The sequence below is a fragment of the Salminus brasiliensis genome, chromosome 8 (genome assembly GCF_030463535.1).
Source record: "Salminus brasiliensis chromosome 8, fSalBra1.hap2, whole genome shotgun sequence".
In the NCBI taxonomy this organism is placed as follows: domain Eukaryota; kingdom Metazoa; phylum Chordata; class Actinopteri; order Characiformes; family Bryconidae; genus Salminus; species Salminus brasiliensis.
This window is the reverse complement of record NC_132885.1, coordinates 279,497-296,996: the sequence shown is the minus strand read 5'-3', so window position 1 is coordinate 296,996 and position 17,500 is coordinate 279,497. Positions and strand designations below refer to the sequence as shown.

At 42.5% G+C, this 17,500-nt stretch overlaps 1 protein-coding gene across 1 annotated transcript in view; it reads right to left on the bottom strand.

Annotated features, from left to right (window-relative positions):
* Positions 1–9,962: 9,962 nt before the first annotated feature.
* The window catches only part of tra2b (transformer 2 beta homolog), an 8,643-nt gene continuing 1,105 nt past the window's right edge, over positions 9,963–17,500 (bottom strand). The window contains exons 2-8 of the mRNA XM_072685339.1: positions 14,394–14,539; positions 13,753–13,918; positions 13,193–13,381; positions 12,713–12,828; positions 11,640–11,819; positions 10,498–10,571; positions 9,963–10,269 (exon numbers count right to left, since the gene is read on the bottom strand). Of these exons, the coding sequence (XP_072541440.1) occupies positions 10,259–10,269; positions 10,498–10,571; positions 11,640–11,819; positions 12,713–12,828; positions 13,193–13,381; positions 13,753–13,918; positions 14,394–14,539 (882 nt within the window). The 3' untranslated portion in view covers positions 9,963–10,258. The remainder of the gene's footprint in view (positions 10,270–10,497; positions 10,572–11,639; positions 11,820–12,712; positions 12,829–13,192; positions 13,382–13,752; positions 13,919–14,393; positions 14,540–17,500) is intronic.

The window sequence follows — 17,500 nt, the reverse complement described above, 5'->3', positions numbered from 1 at the left end:
TAATAATAATAATAATAATAATAACACTGTATTAACTAATACTGTAATAATAATAATAATAAAACTGTATTAACTACTAATACTGTAATAATAATAATAATATTAAAACTGTATTAACTACTAATACCGTAGTAATAATAATAATAATAATAATAATAATAATAAAACTGTATTAACTACTAATACTGTAATAATAATAATAAAACTGTATTAACTACTAATACTGTAATAATAATAATAATAATAATAAAACTGTATTAACTACTAATACTGTAGTAATAATAGTAATAATAATAATAATAATAATAATAAAACTGTATTAACTACTAATACTATAATAATAATAATAATAATAATATTAAAACTGTATTAACTACTAATACTATAATAATAATAATAATAATAATAATATTAAAACTGTATTAACTACTAATACTGTAGTAATAATAATAATAATAATAATAATAATAATAAAACTGTATTAACTACTAATACTATAATAATAATAATAATAATAATAATAATATTAAAACTGTATTAACTACTAATACCGTAGTAATAATAATAATAATAATAATAATAATATTAAAACTGTATTAACTACTAATACTGTAGTAATAATAATAATAATAATAATAATATTAAAACTGTATTAACTACTAATACTGTAGTAATAATAATAATAATAATAATAATAATATTAAAACTGTATTAACTACTAATACCGTAGTAATAATAATAATAATAATAATAATAATAATAATAAAACTGTATTAACTACTGGAATCGGATCAGATTGATTCGTTTTCAGTAACTGTTTGTATGAAGCAGCTTTACACAGTCAGTAAAAGACAAGAAACCAACAACAGAAGAACACATGAAGACCTGAGACCCCCAGTTCTCAGCCAAGGGTCCGCGGGTTCTTTAGTGAAGAGAGTTCCTGCAGAGAGCTGAGCTCTTTCAGGTCAGAGTTACATACAGAGTCACTGTCTTTACTAAAGGTACTATATAGAACTTCATACCTAGAACAAGCTGAAAAAGTTCTGAATGTTCTAAGGTGTTTGGTTCTCTAATCTGGGTTCTGATCCCTGTAGAGCTGTTCTGTGCTAAACACATTACACAGAACTGAACAGAACCAAATCCAGTAAAACTCTTCAGTACTGAGAGTGAATTCAGAGTTCTGAAGCTGATCTACTGGGTTCTCCTAGGTTCTCCTTCAGCCTCATGCCTTTACTCACAGGCTGCTGCTTATGTTTACAGTAGTGCTGCATTACAGCTCTAACCTGCACTGTTCCCCTGTTCTAATGTTCCCCTGTTCTAATGTTCCCCTGTTCTACTGTTCCCCTGTTCCCATGTTCAAATGTTCCACTGTTCTACTGCTCCCCTGTTCTACTGTTCCCCTGTTCCCATGTTCAAATGTTCCACTGTTCTACTGCTCCCCTGTTCTAATGTTCCCCTGTTCTACTGTTCCCCTGTTCCCATGTTCCCCTGTTCTAATGTTCAAATGTTCCCCTGTTCCCCTGTTCCAATGTTCCCCTGTTCCAATGTTCTAATGTTCTAATGTTCCCCTGTTCTACTGTTCCCCTGTTCTAATGTTCCCCTGTTCTAATGTTTAAATGTTCCCCTGTTCTAATGTTTAAATGTTCTAATGTTCAAATGTTCCCCTGTTCTAATGTTCAAATGTTCCCCTGTTCTAATGTTCCCCTGTTCTAATGTTCAAATGTTCCCCTGTTCAAGTGTTCCCCTGTTCAAGTGTTCCCCTGTTCTAATGTTCAAATGTTCCCCTGTTCTAATGTTCAAATGTTCCCCTGTTCTAATGTTCCCCTGTTCTAATGTTCCCCTGTTCTAATGTTCAAATGTTCCCCTGTTCTAATGTTCCCCTGTTCTAATGTTCAAATGTTCCCCTGTTCAAGTGTTCCCCTGTTCTAATGTTCCCCTGTTCTAATGTTCCCCTGTTCTAATGTTCCCCTGTTCTAATGTTCTAATGTACCCCTGTTCTACTGTTCCCCTGTTTAAATGTTCCCCTGTTCTACTGTTCTAATGTTCCCCTGTTCCAATGTTCCCCTGTTCCCCTGTTCTACTGTTCCCCTGTTCTAATGTTCCCCTGTTCTAATGTTTAAATGTTCCCCTGTTCTACTGTTTAAATGTTCTAATGTTCAAATGTTCCCCTGTTCTAATGTTCAAATGTTCCCCTGTTCTAATGTTCTAATGTTCCCCTGTTCAAGTGTTCCCCTGTTCTAATGTTCCCCTGTTCTAATGTTCTAATGTTCCCCTGTTCTAATGTTCCCCTGTTCTACTGTTCCCCTGTTCTAATGTTCCCCTGTTCTAATGTTCCCCTGTTCTAATGTTCTAATGTTCCCCTGTTCTAATGTTCCCCTGTTCTAATGTTCAAATGTACCCCTGTTCTACTGTTCCCCTGTTCTACTGTTTAAATGTTCCCCTGTTCTACTGTTCTAATGTTCAAATGTTCCCCTGTTCTACTGTTCTAATGTTCCCCTGTTCAAATGTTCTAATGTTCAAATGTTCCCCTGTTCCCCTGTTCTAATGTTCAAATGTTCCCCTGTTCCCCTGTTCTAATGTTCAAATGTTCCCCTGTTCCCCTGTTCAAATGTTCCCCTGTTCCCCTGTTCCCCTGTTCAAATGTTCCCCTGTTCCCCTGTTCTAATGTTCAAATGTTCCCCTGTTCTAATGTTCCCCTGTTCTAATGTTCCACTGTTCTAATGTTCCACTGTTCTAATGTTCTAACGTTCAAATGTTCCCCTGTTCTAATGTTCCCCTGTTCTAATGTTCAAATGTTCCCCTGTTCCCCTGTTCTAATGTTCAAATGTTCCCCTGTTCCCCTGTTCTAATGTTCAAATGTTCCCCTGTTCCCCTGTTCTAATGTTCAAATGTTCCCCTGTTCTAATGTCCCCCTGTTCTAATGTTCTAATGTTCCCCTGTTTAAATGTTCCCCTGTTCTAATGTTCAAATGTTCCCCTGTTCCACTGTTCCCCTGTTCCACTGTTCTAATGTTCCACTGTTCTAATGTTCCCCTGTTCTACTGTTTAAATGTTCCCCTGTTCTACTGTTCCCCTGTTCTACTGTTTAAATGTTCCCCTGTTCTACTGTTTAAATGTTCTACTGTTCCCCTGTTCTACTGTTTAAATGTTCTACTGTTCCCCTGTTCTACTGTTTAAATGTTCCCCTGTTCTACTGTTTAAATGTTCTACTGTTCCCCTGTTCTAATGTTCCACTGTTCTAATGTTCCACTGTTCTAATGTTCTAACGTTCAAATGTTCCCCTGTTCTAATGTTCCCCTGTTCTAATGTTCAAATGTTCCCCTGTTCCCCTGTTCTAATGTTCAAATGTTCCCCTGTTCTAATGTTCAAATGTTCCCCTGTTCTAATGTCCCCCTGTTCTAATGTTCTAATGTTCCCCTGTTTAAATGTTCCCCTGTTCTAATGTTCAAATGTTCCCCTGTTCCACTGTTCCCCTGTTCCACTGTTCTAATGTTCCACTGTTCTAATGTTCCACTGTTCTAATGTTCCCCTGTTCTACTGTTTAAATGTTCCCCTGTTCTACTGTTCCCCTGTTCTACTGTTTAAATGTTCCCCTGTTCTACTGTTTAAATGTTCTACTGTTCCCCTGTTCTAATGTTCCACTGTTCTAATGTTCCACTGTTCTAATGTTCTAACGTTCAAATGTTCCCCTGTTCTAATGTTCCCCTGTTCTAATGTTCAAATGTTCCCCTGTTCCCCTGTTCTAATGTTCAAATGTTCCCCTGTTCTAATGTTCAAATGTTCCCCTGTTCTAATGTCCCCCTGTTCTAATGTTCTAATGTTCCCCTGTTTAAATGTTCCCCTGTTCTAATGTTCAAATGTTCCCCTGTTCCACTGTTCCCCTGTTCCACTGTTCTAATGTTCCACTGTTCTAATGTTCCCCTGTTCTACTGTTTAAATGTTCCCCTGTTCTACTGTTCCCCTGTTCTACTGTTTAAATGTTCCCCTGTTCTACTGTTTAAATGTTCTACTGTTCCCCTGTTCTACTGTTTAAATGTTCCCCTGTTCTACTGTTTAAATGTTCTACTGTTCCCCTGTTCTACTGTTTAAATGTTCCCCTGTTCTACTGTTTAAATGTTCTACTGTTCCCCTGTTCTACTGTTTAAATGTTCCCCTGTTCTACTGTTTAAATGTTCCAATGTTCTACTGTTCCCCTGTTCTACTGTTCCCCTGTTCTACTGTTTAAATGTTCCCCTGTTCTACTGTTTAAATGTTCCCCTGTTCTACTGTTTAAATGTTCTACTGTTCCCCTGTTCTACTGTTTAAATGTTCCCCTGTTCTACTGTTCTAATGTTCCCCTGTTCAAATGTTCTAATGTTCAAATGTTCCCCTGTTCTACTGTTCTAATGTTCCCCTGTTCAAATGTTCCCCTGTTCTAATGTTCAAATGTTCCCCTGTTCTAATGTTCAAATGTTCCCCTGTTCCCCTGTTCTAATGTTCAAATGTTCCCCTGTTCTAATGTTCAAATGTTCCCCTGTTCTAATGTTCCCCTGTTCTAATGTTCCACTGTTCTAATGTTCTAACGTTCAAATGTTCCCCTGTTCTAATGTTCCCCTGTTCTAATGTTCAAATGTTCCCCTGTTCCCCTGTTCTAATGTTCAAATGTTCCCCTGTTCTACTGTTTAAATGTTCCCCTGTTCTACTGTTTAAATGTTCTACTGTTCCCCTGTTCTACTGTTTAAATGTTCCCCTGTTCTACTGTTCTAATGTTCCCCTGTTCAAATGTTCTAATGTTCAAATGTTCCCCTGTTCTACTGTTCTAATGTTCCCCTGTTCAAATGTTCTAATGTTCAAATGTTCCCCTGTTCTAATGTTCAAATGTTCCCCTGTTCCCCTGTTCTAATGTTCAAATGTTCCCCTGTTCCCCTGTTCTAATGTTCCCCTGTTCCCCTGTTCTAATGTTCAAATGTTCCCCTGTTCTAATGTTCCCCTGTTCTAATGTTCCCCTGTTCTAATGTTCCACTGTTCTAATGTTCTAATGTTCAAATGTTCCCCTGTTCTAATGTTCCCCTGTTCTAATGTTCAAATGTTCCCCTGTTCCCCTGTTCAAATGTTCAAATGTTCAAATGTTCCCCTGTTCCCCTGTTCCCCTGTTCTAATGTTCAAATGTTCCCCTGTTCTAATGTCCCCCTGTTCTAATGTCCCCCTGTTCTAATGTTCTAATGTTCCCCTGTTCCACTGTTCCCCTGTTCTAATGTTCAAATGTTCCCCTGTTCCACTGTTCCCCTGTTCCACTGTTCTAATGTTCCACTGTTCTAATGTTCCACTGTTCTACTGTTTAAATGTTCCCCTGTTCTACTGTTCCCCTGTTCTACTGTTTAAATGTTCCCCTGTTCTACTGTTTAAATGTTCCCCTGTTCTACTGTTTAAATGTTCCCCTGTTCCCCTGTTCTACTGTTTAAATGTTCTACTGTTCCCCTGTTCTACTGTTTAAATGTTCTACTGTTCCCCTGTTCTACTGTTTAAATGTTCTACTGTTCTACTGTTTAAATGTTCTACTGTTCCCCTGTTCAAATGTTCTACTGTTCCCCTGTTCTACTGTTTAAATGTTCTACTGTTCCCCTGTTCTACTGTTTAAATGTTCTACTGTTCCCCTGTTCTACTGTTTAAATGTTCCCCTGTTCTACTGTTTAAATGTTCCCCTGTTCTACTGTTTAAATGTTCTACTGTTCCCCTGTTCTACTGTTTAAATGTTCCCCTGTTCTACTGTTTAAATGTTCCCCTGTTCTACTGTTTAAATGTTCCCCTGTTCCCCTGTTCTACTGTTTAAATGTTCTACTGTTCCCCTGTTCTACTGTTTAAATGTTCTACTGTTCCCCTGTTCTACTGTTTAAATGTTCTACTGTTCCCCTGTTCTACTGTTTAAATGTTCTACTGTTCTACTGTTTAAATGTTCTACTGTTCCCCTGTTCAAATGTTCTACTGTTCCCCTGTTCTACTGTTTAAATGTTCTACTGTTCCCCTGTTCTACTGTTTAAATGTTCCCCTGTTCTACTGTTTAAATGTTCTACTGTTCCCCTGTTCTACTGTTTAAATGTTCCCCTGTTCTACTGTTTAAATGTTCTACTGTTCCCCTGTTCTACTGTTTAAATGTTCCCCTGTTCTACTGTTTAAATGTTCCCCTGTTCTACTGTTTAAATGTTCCCCTGTTCTACTGTTTAAATGTTCCCCTGTTCTACTGTTTAAATGTTCTACTGTTCTACTGTTTAAATGTTCTACTGTTCCCCTGTTCTACTGTTCCCCTGTTCTACTGTTTAAATGTTCTACTGTTCTACTGTTTAAATGTTCTACTGTTCCCCTGTTCTACTGTTTAAATGTTCCCCTGTTCTACTGTTTAAATGTTCTACTGTTCCCCTGTTCTACTGTTTAAATTTTCTACTGTTCCTCTGTTCTACTGTTCCCCTGTTCTACTGTTTAAATGTTCTACTGTTCCCCTGTTCTACTGTTCCCCTGTTCTACTGTTTAAATTTTCTACTGTTCCTCTGTTCTACTGTTCCCCTGTTCTACTGTTTAAATGTTCCCCTGTTCTACTGTTTAAATGTTCCCCTGTTCTACTGTTTAAATTTTCTACTGTTCCCCTGTTCTACTGTTTAAATTTTCTACTGTTCCCCTGTTCTACTGTTCCCCTGTTCTACTGTTTAAATGTTCTACTGTTCTACTGTTTAAATGTTCTACTGTTCCCCTGTTCTACTGTTTAAATGTTCCCCTGTTCTACTGTTTAAATGTTCTACTGTTCCCCTGTTCTACTGTTTAAATGTTCCCCTGTTCTACTGTTTAAATGTTCTACTGTTCCCCTGTTCTACTGTTTAAATGTTCCCCTGTTCTACTGTTCCCCTGTTCTACTGTTTAAATGTTCCCCTGTTCTACTGTTTAAATGTTCTACTGTTCCCCTGTTCTACTGTTCCCCTGTTCTACTTTTTAAATGTTCCCCTGTTCTACTGTTTAAATGTTCTACTGTTCCCCTGTTCTACTGTTCCCCTGTTCTACTGTTTAAATGTTCCCCTGTTCTACTGTTTAAATGTTCTACTGTTCCCCTGTTCTACTGTTCCCCTGTTCTACTGTTTAAATGTTCCCCTGTTCTACTGTTTAAATGTTCCCCTGTTCTACTGTTTAAATGTTCTACTGTTCCCCTGTTCTACTGTTCCCCTGTTCTACTGTTTAAATGTTCCCCTGTTCTACTGTTTAAATGTTCCCCTGTTCTACTGTTTAAATGTTCCCCTGTTCTACTGTTTAAATGTTCCCCTGTTCTACTGTTCTACTGTTCCCCTGTTCTACTGTTTAAATGTTCCCCTGTTCTACTGTTCCCCTGTTCTACTGTTCCCCTGTTCTACTGTTCCCCTGTTCTACTGTTTAAATTTTCTACTGTTCCCCTGTTCTACTGTTCCCCTGTTCTACTGTTCTACTGTTTAAATGTTCCCCTGTTCTACTGTTTAAATGTTCCCCTGTTCCCCTGTTCTACTGTTCCCCTGTTCTACTGTTCCCCTGTTCTACTGTTCCCCTGTTCTACTGTTTAAATGTTCCCCTGTTCTACTGTTTAAATTTTCTACTGTTCCCCTGTTCTACTGTTTAAATGTTCCCCTGTTCTACTGTTTAAATGTTCCCCTGTTCCCCTGTTCTACTGTTCCCCTGTTCTACTGTTCCCCTGTTCTACTGTTCCCCTGTTCTACTGTTTAAATGTTCCCCTGTTCTACTGTTTAAATTTTCTACTGTTCCCCTGTTCTACTGTTCCCCTGTTCTACTGTTCTACTGTTTAAATGTTCCCCTGTTCTACTGTTTAAATGTTCCCCTGTTCCCCTGTTCTACTGTTCCCCTGTTCTACTGTTCCCCTGTTCTACTGTTTAAATGTTCTACTGTTCCCCTGTTCTACTGTTCCCCTGTTCTACTGTTCCCCTGTTCTACTGTTTAAATGTTCTAATGTTCCCCTGTTCTACTGTTTAAATGTTCCCCTGTTCTACTGTTTAAATGTTCTACTGTTCCCCTGTTCTACTGTTCCCCTGTTCCAGTGTTCCAGTGTTTTAGCATTCTGCTCTGTTCTACTGTTCTAGTGCACATATCGGTTCAGTACCACCCCCCCACCTCTCTCTCTCTCTCTCACACACACACACACACACACACACACACACACACCCCTACCTGTTTTTGAGCTCTTTGCTCGGGACCCCCCGCATTTTGCATTAAGGCTCCTCGTATAAAGCCCCCCGGACCCCCGAGGGTCGCCCCGGTGGCCGGTTCTGCAGGATCCCTCCGCGCGCTGCTTCCCAATAAAATCAAAACAAAAAAATAGCTGGAAAATGTACAGCAGCCAGTCGCGTGCATTCCTGAGAAAAAGAGCACGCTCCCGCTTACCCACACTGCCTGCACCCCGCGCGCGTCATCATCCCCAAAACATCAGCGAAAAAGTCCCGAATCGATTATCTATATCGATTAACCTCGAGGAGCGCGCGTGGGTGCGCGCGTGTTTCCAGTGCAGCGCAAAGGCTCCAGGCTGCAGGTCTCGCGCACTTCACAGACGGTGCGTTCACACACTCACCCAAACAAACCGACCCGGTTAGACCGTTCAGCGCGCGGGTGGAAGCGGAGCACTCCCGGGCTGCAGGACCCAGATCCCTTTCCCTCCTCCAGCTGCGGTGGGCTGCTCCATCAGTACAACACACACACACACACACACACACACACACACACACACACACACACACACACACACACTTCTACAGTGCACATGCTCTCAACACACACAGTATAGACACTACAGGAGGCACTAGCATGCACGTGCATATACAGACAGATGTAATACATGTGTGATTATATAATACAGCACACACTATATGTACACTACATACATAAGGCACGTGCATTCTAGATACAGAATATATATATATATATTCATTTGCATGTGAGCAGAACAAACGTCACTAGTCTTTCTGGGGTTCTAGATAGGCTGTGAATGCGAGGGGCAGTGTGAGCAGAACAGCCTTGGTACTGAACACTGGCAGGAGCGGTTATGAACGACACCTTCAAACCAAGTGCCATCACACATTCTACAGCCACAGGGTTTGGACAAAAGTATGTGGACTCCTGTTCCACTTCTTCCGAAATTAAACAGGTATTCGTGCAGAATGTCCCCTTGTACTGCAGTAACCGTCTCTACTCTTCTGGGAAGAAGAGACACTAGATTTTGGAACATTGCAGCAAAGAGGATTTGATTGCATACATGCCCAGGAGAGCGAGAGCATCAGTGAGGTGAGGTTCCGATGTAGGATGATCAGTTTTGGCACTCCAGCACATCCCAAAGGTATTGGACACAGCTTCATCAGAGAACCCCACAGCCCAACGCTTGCTGGCTATACACCCCTCCTGCTCGGCCCTGAGCACAGCCACCTTATGAAACACCCTTGGATATGCCTAGCCTGCATTATTTACAAACACACCCAGCACGTACTGCTGGGACCCCTATGCTCAGTCCCACAGCACCCACAAAGACTTCTCCCCACCTACAATACACCTGAACTCACACCCATCCAGGGCCTTCCGTAAATAATGTAAACATTCAGATTATATCAAACCTGTACATTTACCTGCTTTTACCAGAGCAGTACTGGAAATAGTGTGTGTGTGAGAGAGTGTGAGTGTGTGGTATACGTTACTGTGTAAATATTTGTATTTTGTAAACGTGAGGGATGCTGCACCCAAGTTTCCCTCTCACCTGCACGCCTGTGTAATGTGACGCGAGAAGAAACCTGACTGGATTGATTTTGATCCAAAATCCTGAACACCTTCATATGCCAAAAACGCTGATGGAACCTCAGAGCTGTGACTGGTCAATAAAAGCAGCTCTGTGATTGGTTATTTTCTGAAAGCTCCATGCAGTGCTTCTGAACTGCTGATCTTCAGAAGCTGAAGCAGAGATGAGGAGCTGAGGCAGTCTGTGGTGGAAAGTGGATTTATTGTGACAATAACATCAACTTTAACTTTAAAACACATTCAGGAATGAATCTGGAGGGCAGGGGGCGCTAACGCCTTCTCTCTGGACTCAGCACATTACAGAACAGCTCAAACATCTGAATTAAAATGAGGGGGGGGCAGCAAAAACAAAAACTGGACAGGTTCATGATGTTAACTCAACCTCAGATACATAAAACGACTCACTGAGCTGAACTCTATGAAATTCATAAAAAAGAAAAAGAAAAAAATCTTCAGGGCGAAACTCAAACATCTGCTCTTCAGTAGTGACCTGGGAAAACACAGAGGTTCACATTACTAACGCAGCCATTCAGGACCACAGTCTGGGTCTGAGGAGGTACAGAGCATTTCACAATTAGGGAAAATGAGACTGAACAAGTGTTTTGGGACTGGGTATGTTGGGAATTTGGACAGCATGTAGCATGTTGGGGTGTATGCAGTGTTATGAATTTGGGACGAGGATGCCTTGTAGGGATGTAGGATGTAGTGCGTTACTCACGAGGAGAGTAGGAGCGAGAGCGGGATCTGGAGCGGTACGCTCCTCGGTTGTAGTACGGAGACGGGGATCTTCTCCTGAAAGACAGCAAACATCCACGATAAACTCCTCCAGCTCCACACGGCCTCTTCACCCTTACCCCCGACCGTCCTCTCACAACTTCCATTACTGCACTTCAGACTGACCGGCTCTCATTAGGCACCCCACAGCCCCGAAACAGGGGTATAAATCTCAGACCTGGATAAACATCCTTTACCCATAAGAACAGTGGTCCCAACCCTGCTCCGGGAAAACTACCTTCGTTTGGATCCAACCCGAATCCATCCCACCTAATCCAGCAGATTACTGCCTTTAGAAGTCTAGGACTGGGCTGGCCGAATGGGGCGTGTTAGATTTGGGTTGGAGCTGAAACATGCAGGAAGCTAGTTCTCCAAGAGGATCACTGGAGGCCACTGCCTTAATAGTAAAAGCCCATTTCTGGGCCTTTAGGACTATATAAATGAACTCCGTTCTGATTGGCTGTCCTGTATTTGGCCACATTTAAAAAGCAGCCCGGCCTAAAACACTCCTTATATGGGTGGGGTAAAACTGCTGTAGGTGGTTTAATAAACAGGGGGACTAAACTGCAGCAGTCTTCACTGCACAGTAGGGTTAAAGGTGGAGGCAAAACTTCATCTGGGTCCAACACTAATGATTCTGGTTGTCTGACTAATGGTTTGTCCAATAACTTTTGGGCTGTAACAAATAAAATGTTCATAGAGGGACATTAAACTGCTTAAACCTCAAAATCTGAACTTCAGTCGCATCTGGATTCTTTAATTTTAGCAGGTGGACAGACAAAAGGACACATTTTGCCACTGTGCAAATACTTTTGGACCTGACTATTTACAAAGGACTTTTTTAAATTCTTAAAAAAAAGTAACTAAAAAGTCTGAGACCGGACGACTCCTCACGCTTTACGTGATTGGCTGTATGCCATAATCCCCTCTCCTTCAGGAGGCTGAGGATAAGCCACAGCTCCAGTGCGTTCCGCTGAGAGGTCAGATGATCCTCATGAGTAGAGCAGCTGCTTGGGTTCATGAAGCTGGAGCTGCTCCTGAGAGACAGATCTCAGAGAAAACTTAAGGATTGTGATTCGGCCTCACCTGTACGACCTGCTGTAGTACTCCCTGTTGTCATAGCGATCGTAGCCTCTGTCGTAGCCACGGTCATAGCCTCTGTCATAGTCCCGACGCCGGCTCATGCTGGGGCCTCCTCCACCACCTCCACTACCACCACCACCACCACCACCACCACCTCCGCTGCCACCGCCGCCACCGCCACCACTACAACACACACAAACACTGTATTTGCTGGGGGCATAAGCATTCCTTAAGTTTCCATACTGATTATCGATACATTTTAATACACTACATGGACAAAAGTATTGGGACACCTGCTCATTCTGTTACTTCTGAAATCAAGAGTATTAAAGAGCTGCTCCTGCTTCTCTGTCTCTACTGTCCAGAGAAGACTAGATTCTGGAGGAGCATTGCTGTGAGGGTTCGATTGCATTCAGCAACAAGAGCGTCTCCTCCCAAATGTACTGGATGAAGCTCCTCCACCATCATTCCAGAGAACACAGCTCCTCCACTGCTCCACAGCTCCTCAATGCTGGGGGCTTTATACCCCTCTAGCCCACGCCTGGCATTATTAGGCAGCATGGAGCCGATAGGGTCATGATGTTGATCTGCTCCAGATGGTCCTATTCTATTGGCAGTACTTCTTCTCTACAGAGACTAGACAAGCTGTGTGTGTGCATTTGCACATCTGTGTCAGCAATGGGTGCAACTTAACAGTGTCCACAGACTTTGACAATAGTGTATTTTACCTCACAGTGATAAGCAGAAAATTAATCTGTGGCCTCAAACTGATAAATGATGAAATAATAGTCTAGATTTAAAGATAAAAGTAAAAATACACCTTTTAGGATGTTCTGATATTATGATTAAGAATACTTTGATTATGTTCAGTGTATCAGATATCTCTACACTTCAGCACAGGATTCAGAAGTCTATAGAAATACACTGGAGTAGAAGCAGACAGCTCGAGGGAGGGTCTACACAGCAGCGGAAGGCAGACCGTAAAAGGGTCATATTGCTTTTAATGTTATGGAACTATAAATGTGTAATGTACACTCTGTGTGTGTGTGTGTATGTGTGACACTTTAAACACTCACTACGTGGGTCGGCCCATGTAGATGCCGGGGGTGGGGGTGTGGGGTCTCTTGGTGATTGAGAAATCCACCCGGATTCTGCGTCCATCTAACTCCATCCCATTGGCTCTCTCTTTGGCCTGCAAACACAGTGGAACACTTGAATCTCAGAGTGAGGGACGCATCAGCTTCTATTCTCACCTCCTACACATTAATCACAGTCACAAAAACATTGTATCTCCAGAACAGCAGGAGGAAAAACCTTCTGAACTTTCAATGTATTGATTTTATTCCAGGTCATTCCAGGGCATTTCTATTGATCCATTCCTCATGAAATTCTGATACAGTATAAAGTAGAACTGCAGATTCACATTATGGAGAAAAGAGAGAAACAGCAATAATGGAGATACGAGATGTGTGACAGTGAGGACATGCAGATTTACAGACTGAACTCTGCAGGTGTGGTCGGTACTAAACACCCCTGAAGGACAGAAGCAGGCTGACCTCTTGTGAATCTTCTCTGTTTTCAAAGTAAACGAAGGCGAAGCCTCGCGAGCGGCGGGACTGCTGATCGTAGACTATGCAGACGTCGGCCAGCGGGCCGTATTTGGAGAAAACCTCTCGCAGGTCCCTCTCTGTGGTGTAGAGACTCAGCCCAAACACACCCAGACAGCTGGTAGGGTCAGGGTTGGCCTACAGGCAGACAGATTAAACATCAACACACAGAAGCAGCAGAAACACCCACAGGAATATTACTAAGATCTGAAGTTTCATTTCTACCCCTGATCCACAGTTTATAAGCACTCATGTTCAATATTAAACAACATCATTTTAATTAACTTTTTTACAGATTACAAACTCAAACGATAAGTCTTAACCAATAATAAAAATGTTAATGAATAAGAAGTTTTTGGTCAGCGATTTATAATATGTTTTCCTCCACTTATAATCTATCCATTACATAACATCTTCCAATTTAAGAAAAGGTCACATACCTGTGTGTGTGCGTGTGTGTGTGTGTGTGTGAGAGAGAGAGAGATAGTGGGTGTGTGTTAGTTAATTACCCGGTTTCCAATGTGTCGTCTGCGGTTGCTCATTGGAGAGTGGCTGTGGCTCCTCCTGCGTCGTGACTCACCGCTGTAAGAACGGCTGCGAGAGCGGCGGCGGCGAGAGCGTGAACGAGAGCGTGAACGGGAATAACGCCTCCGAGAACTCCGATGGGAACGGGAACTAAAGGATGAAGCGGGAAAAACAAACATCAACTAAAAACCAACTTAACTGAAGAAACAGAGACAAATCAGTGCAGCTAATAAACACACACATACGTAGGGTTTGTGTTTAAGATAAACATCAGTCTGTATTTTCATTTAGAATTCCGTATCGGATTCACTGATTGAACCTTCTTTAATTCCATTATCTTTTTCTATCTGAATACTTGATTTCTGAATACTTTGACTAATATTCTGTCTGCTCTTCAGTGTTTACAGCTTTAATATCAGAGGTGGTTTTACATGCACTACTCACACAAACACAGCTCCACTGCCCTGCTGGGAGAAACGAACTCACTCAGAGCTCATTTTCATAAACGGTTCAGTCTGAAACTAACACCTGGCATCAGCTGCCCCACATTTACGCTACTCTCCACACTCATGGGGGTGCGGGGTTTCAGGTTTACTTTTATTATTTATTTAACAGCTGTACTCACCCAGACTTGGACCTGGACCGAGAGTGTGACTTGGAGCGCGAGTGGCGCGAGCCCTGCTTCGAGTGAGCTGGAGAGTGGGCCGGAGAGCGGCTGGTGGATTTGTGAGAGCCTCTTGGACTCAAACTCCTGGAGCCCGAGCGCGACTCCTAAAGCAGGCACAGGCAGACAGTCAGAACCACAGGCTAATAAACATGCAGCTAATTCAGACACGTCTTTACACTTCAGCTAGACCAGGGTGTGAACTGCACTGATAACGGGGCAATATGCAAAAGCAAAAGCTGCTATTGTGTTTTCTTCTGTGAGCAAGTTCAGAGTTATCTAATCCATATTGTGAAACTGTGCTCACGTAAATAAAACTATAAAATTAATAAAAAGCTTAAAAATAGCAAATATGCAGAGAGAAAGTTTACTGAGAGCGGCACAAGCCAACGCGGGCCGAGGGGCAGCGTCGCTCTGCTTTACTACATGGCTAGTTATGTAGCTTAGCAAATTAGCCAATTGATTAAATTAGCTGTTGACAAACTCGTAATGAACACACTTTCACTGACCGACACGAAAGCGTGATTTACATTTTGCTGGCAGGTGGCTTCAGAAGTGTCAGCCATCACACACGCAAACACAGTAGCCTCACGTCCTTCAGCTGGGAAGGATCTACACTAGGGTTCCCCAGTGAAACAGTGAGAGGAGGCTAAGGGAACCGTTCAGAAATGGTCCAGAACAGTCCAGTATGGGGGAGCTCAATCATACTGCTGTTCTGGATAAAGCACTTAAGCTTGTGTAACACTGAAATGATCTATTACAGCTCAATTACGCCCCCAGTGGTGTCTTACTGACCTCGCTGAGAGCGGGACGTGTTAATTATGTGGCTCAAACCCCCTGCAATTCGCACCCTGGTCTAGCACACTAGCTGTACTGCTTTGTGATTAATATTAACACATTTAATTAACATTAAACTATCAGCAGTGAGCTATTACATCAGTATCATTAAAATCATGAATTTTAGATTTGGATTAAGTATGTAAATAGATGTGCATGCACACATGGATCAAAATATACTAATATAGTTACTTAGCGCTGTGATCTTATCCCAGATAACTTCATCTTAACTTCATTACTTCAAACACTTCCTTTATCTTCTTTCTTCAGTTTCAATTTCATGTCTGACTTCATCACTCCTCTTCCCCACTCCTCTCCCTCAGCCCATAAATCCTACATCTGGGAACTTCTTTCCGCCTCATTATTAGCATGCATTCACAATTCAGCTTCACACATCTGAGCTTCAACTGTTATTTTCATTAAACACTTCATCTGACTTCGTCCAGCTGACTCTTCTTCCAACCATAACCTTAACAAAAACAGAAAAGGATGAAGAACGTGCATCACATCAGAGTCCTCTTAACCTTCTGCGTTAAACTCTTATCAACGGTGACAGTAGCAGCGTTTCCATCCACGTTCAGCGCAAGCCAGAATCAACACCATCAACTTTTTCTTAGTGATGTTTTATAGTGTTTAATATCTGATAATCCAGTCTGATCTCCTCCCTGACCAATCAGCTCCCAGCTCCTTTACACACTGCAGTCTAAACACATCCTCTGTGTGTGTGTGTGTGTAGTGGTGGTACTACACTCTCTGGACTGGTATCTGTGGTTGTTGGTCTGCTGGTGTGTAATAACTGGTGGGTGAGTGTGCTGTGTGTGAGATTGGGGCGTCTACAGCGCATGTGTGTGTTAGCATTAGCCTCCACTCGGTTTCAGAGTGGGGAAGGTGAGCGGTTCTCCTGCCTTTCTTCCTGACACCCCCAAAATCTCCTGATCATCTGATGTTTCTCCATCAGGACCTTGACCGGACTGCAGACCTTTCGGGGCCTGCGTGTCCCTCCCTCGCTCTATTAAACACTTCATTAAGGGGGTGTTCGGTTTGGGACACAGCCTCTGCTCATGTGTAGATGTGTTTATTTTTGTTTACGGTTTTTGCAGCATGACTGGTCGTGATGAACTGTGTGCCCTGTCCGGTTTGGAAGCGGTAAAAGCGTCGTAAAGCTCTGTGGATGGAAACGCAGCTAGTGTGAGCCGTGTGTAGAGATGGAAAACTCAGCCTGGGGCGGATTCTCAGTTTCTGGGCCTGAATCTTCCATCTCTACAGGTGTGTGTGTGTGTGTGTGTGTGTGTGTGTGTGTGTGTGAGCAGGTGTAAGGTATGGTCATCCTGAGCCTCAGAGCCGAAAGAGGAGCAGCACACAGGTACTACAGCACAGCGTTCACTCTCAGCCTGAAGGGAAACCCCACCTAGCTTACACAACTCTCTGCATGACACAGTTAGTGTGATCAGACGGGTTCAGAGTCGGGTTCGGTGTGAAACGCTCGGTTCTAGATAGACTTACCCAGTCAGAGCTGTTCTACAGTGGAGGTGAATGGAAGCAGACGGCACAGAAAGTTCATTAAAATTAAAAAACAGCGTAAATTAGTAAAACACTTTTCATATTTGTCCTAATTTTGCATCAACTTCCCATTTAAACCCCAGATCTCTGCAGCTGCCTCCCTTCACCTCCACAGCAAACAGGAAACCAAGAGTCCTCACGGGGAACCACAGCTTCACCCCAAACCCCTCCTGACCGTGTTCAATCAACTGGGTCAGCAGCAGATGTGTAGGACTCAATCCTGAGAGAGAGTGAGTGTGTGTGAGTGTGTGTGTGTGTGAGAGAGAGAGAGAGAGAGAGAGAGAGAGAGAGAGTGTGTGTGAGAGTGAGAGAGAGAGTGTGTGAGAGTGAGAGAGAGAGTGTGTGAGAGTGAGAGAGAGAGTGTGTGAGAGTGAGAGAGAGTGTGTGTGTGTGTGTGTGAGAGAGAGTGTGAGAGAGAGAGTGTGTGTGTGAGAGAGAGAGAGAGAGAGTGTGTGAGAGTGAGAGAGAGAGTGTGTGAGAGTGAGAGAGAGAGTGTGTGTGTGTGTGTGTGTGTGAGAGTGAGAGAGAGAGTGTGTGAGAGTGAGAGAGAGAGTGTGAGAGAGAGAGAGTGTGTGTGTGTGTGTGTGTGAGAGAGAGAGTGTGTGAGAGAGAGAGAGAGAGTGTGTGAGAGAGAGAGAGAGAGTGTGTGTGTGTGTGTGTGTGTGTGAGAG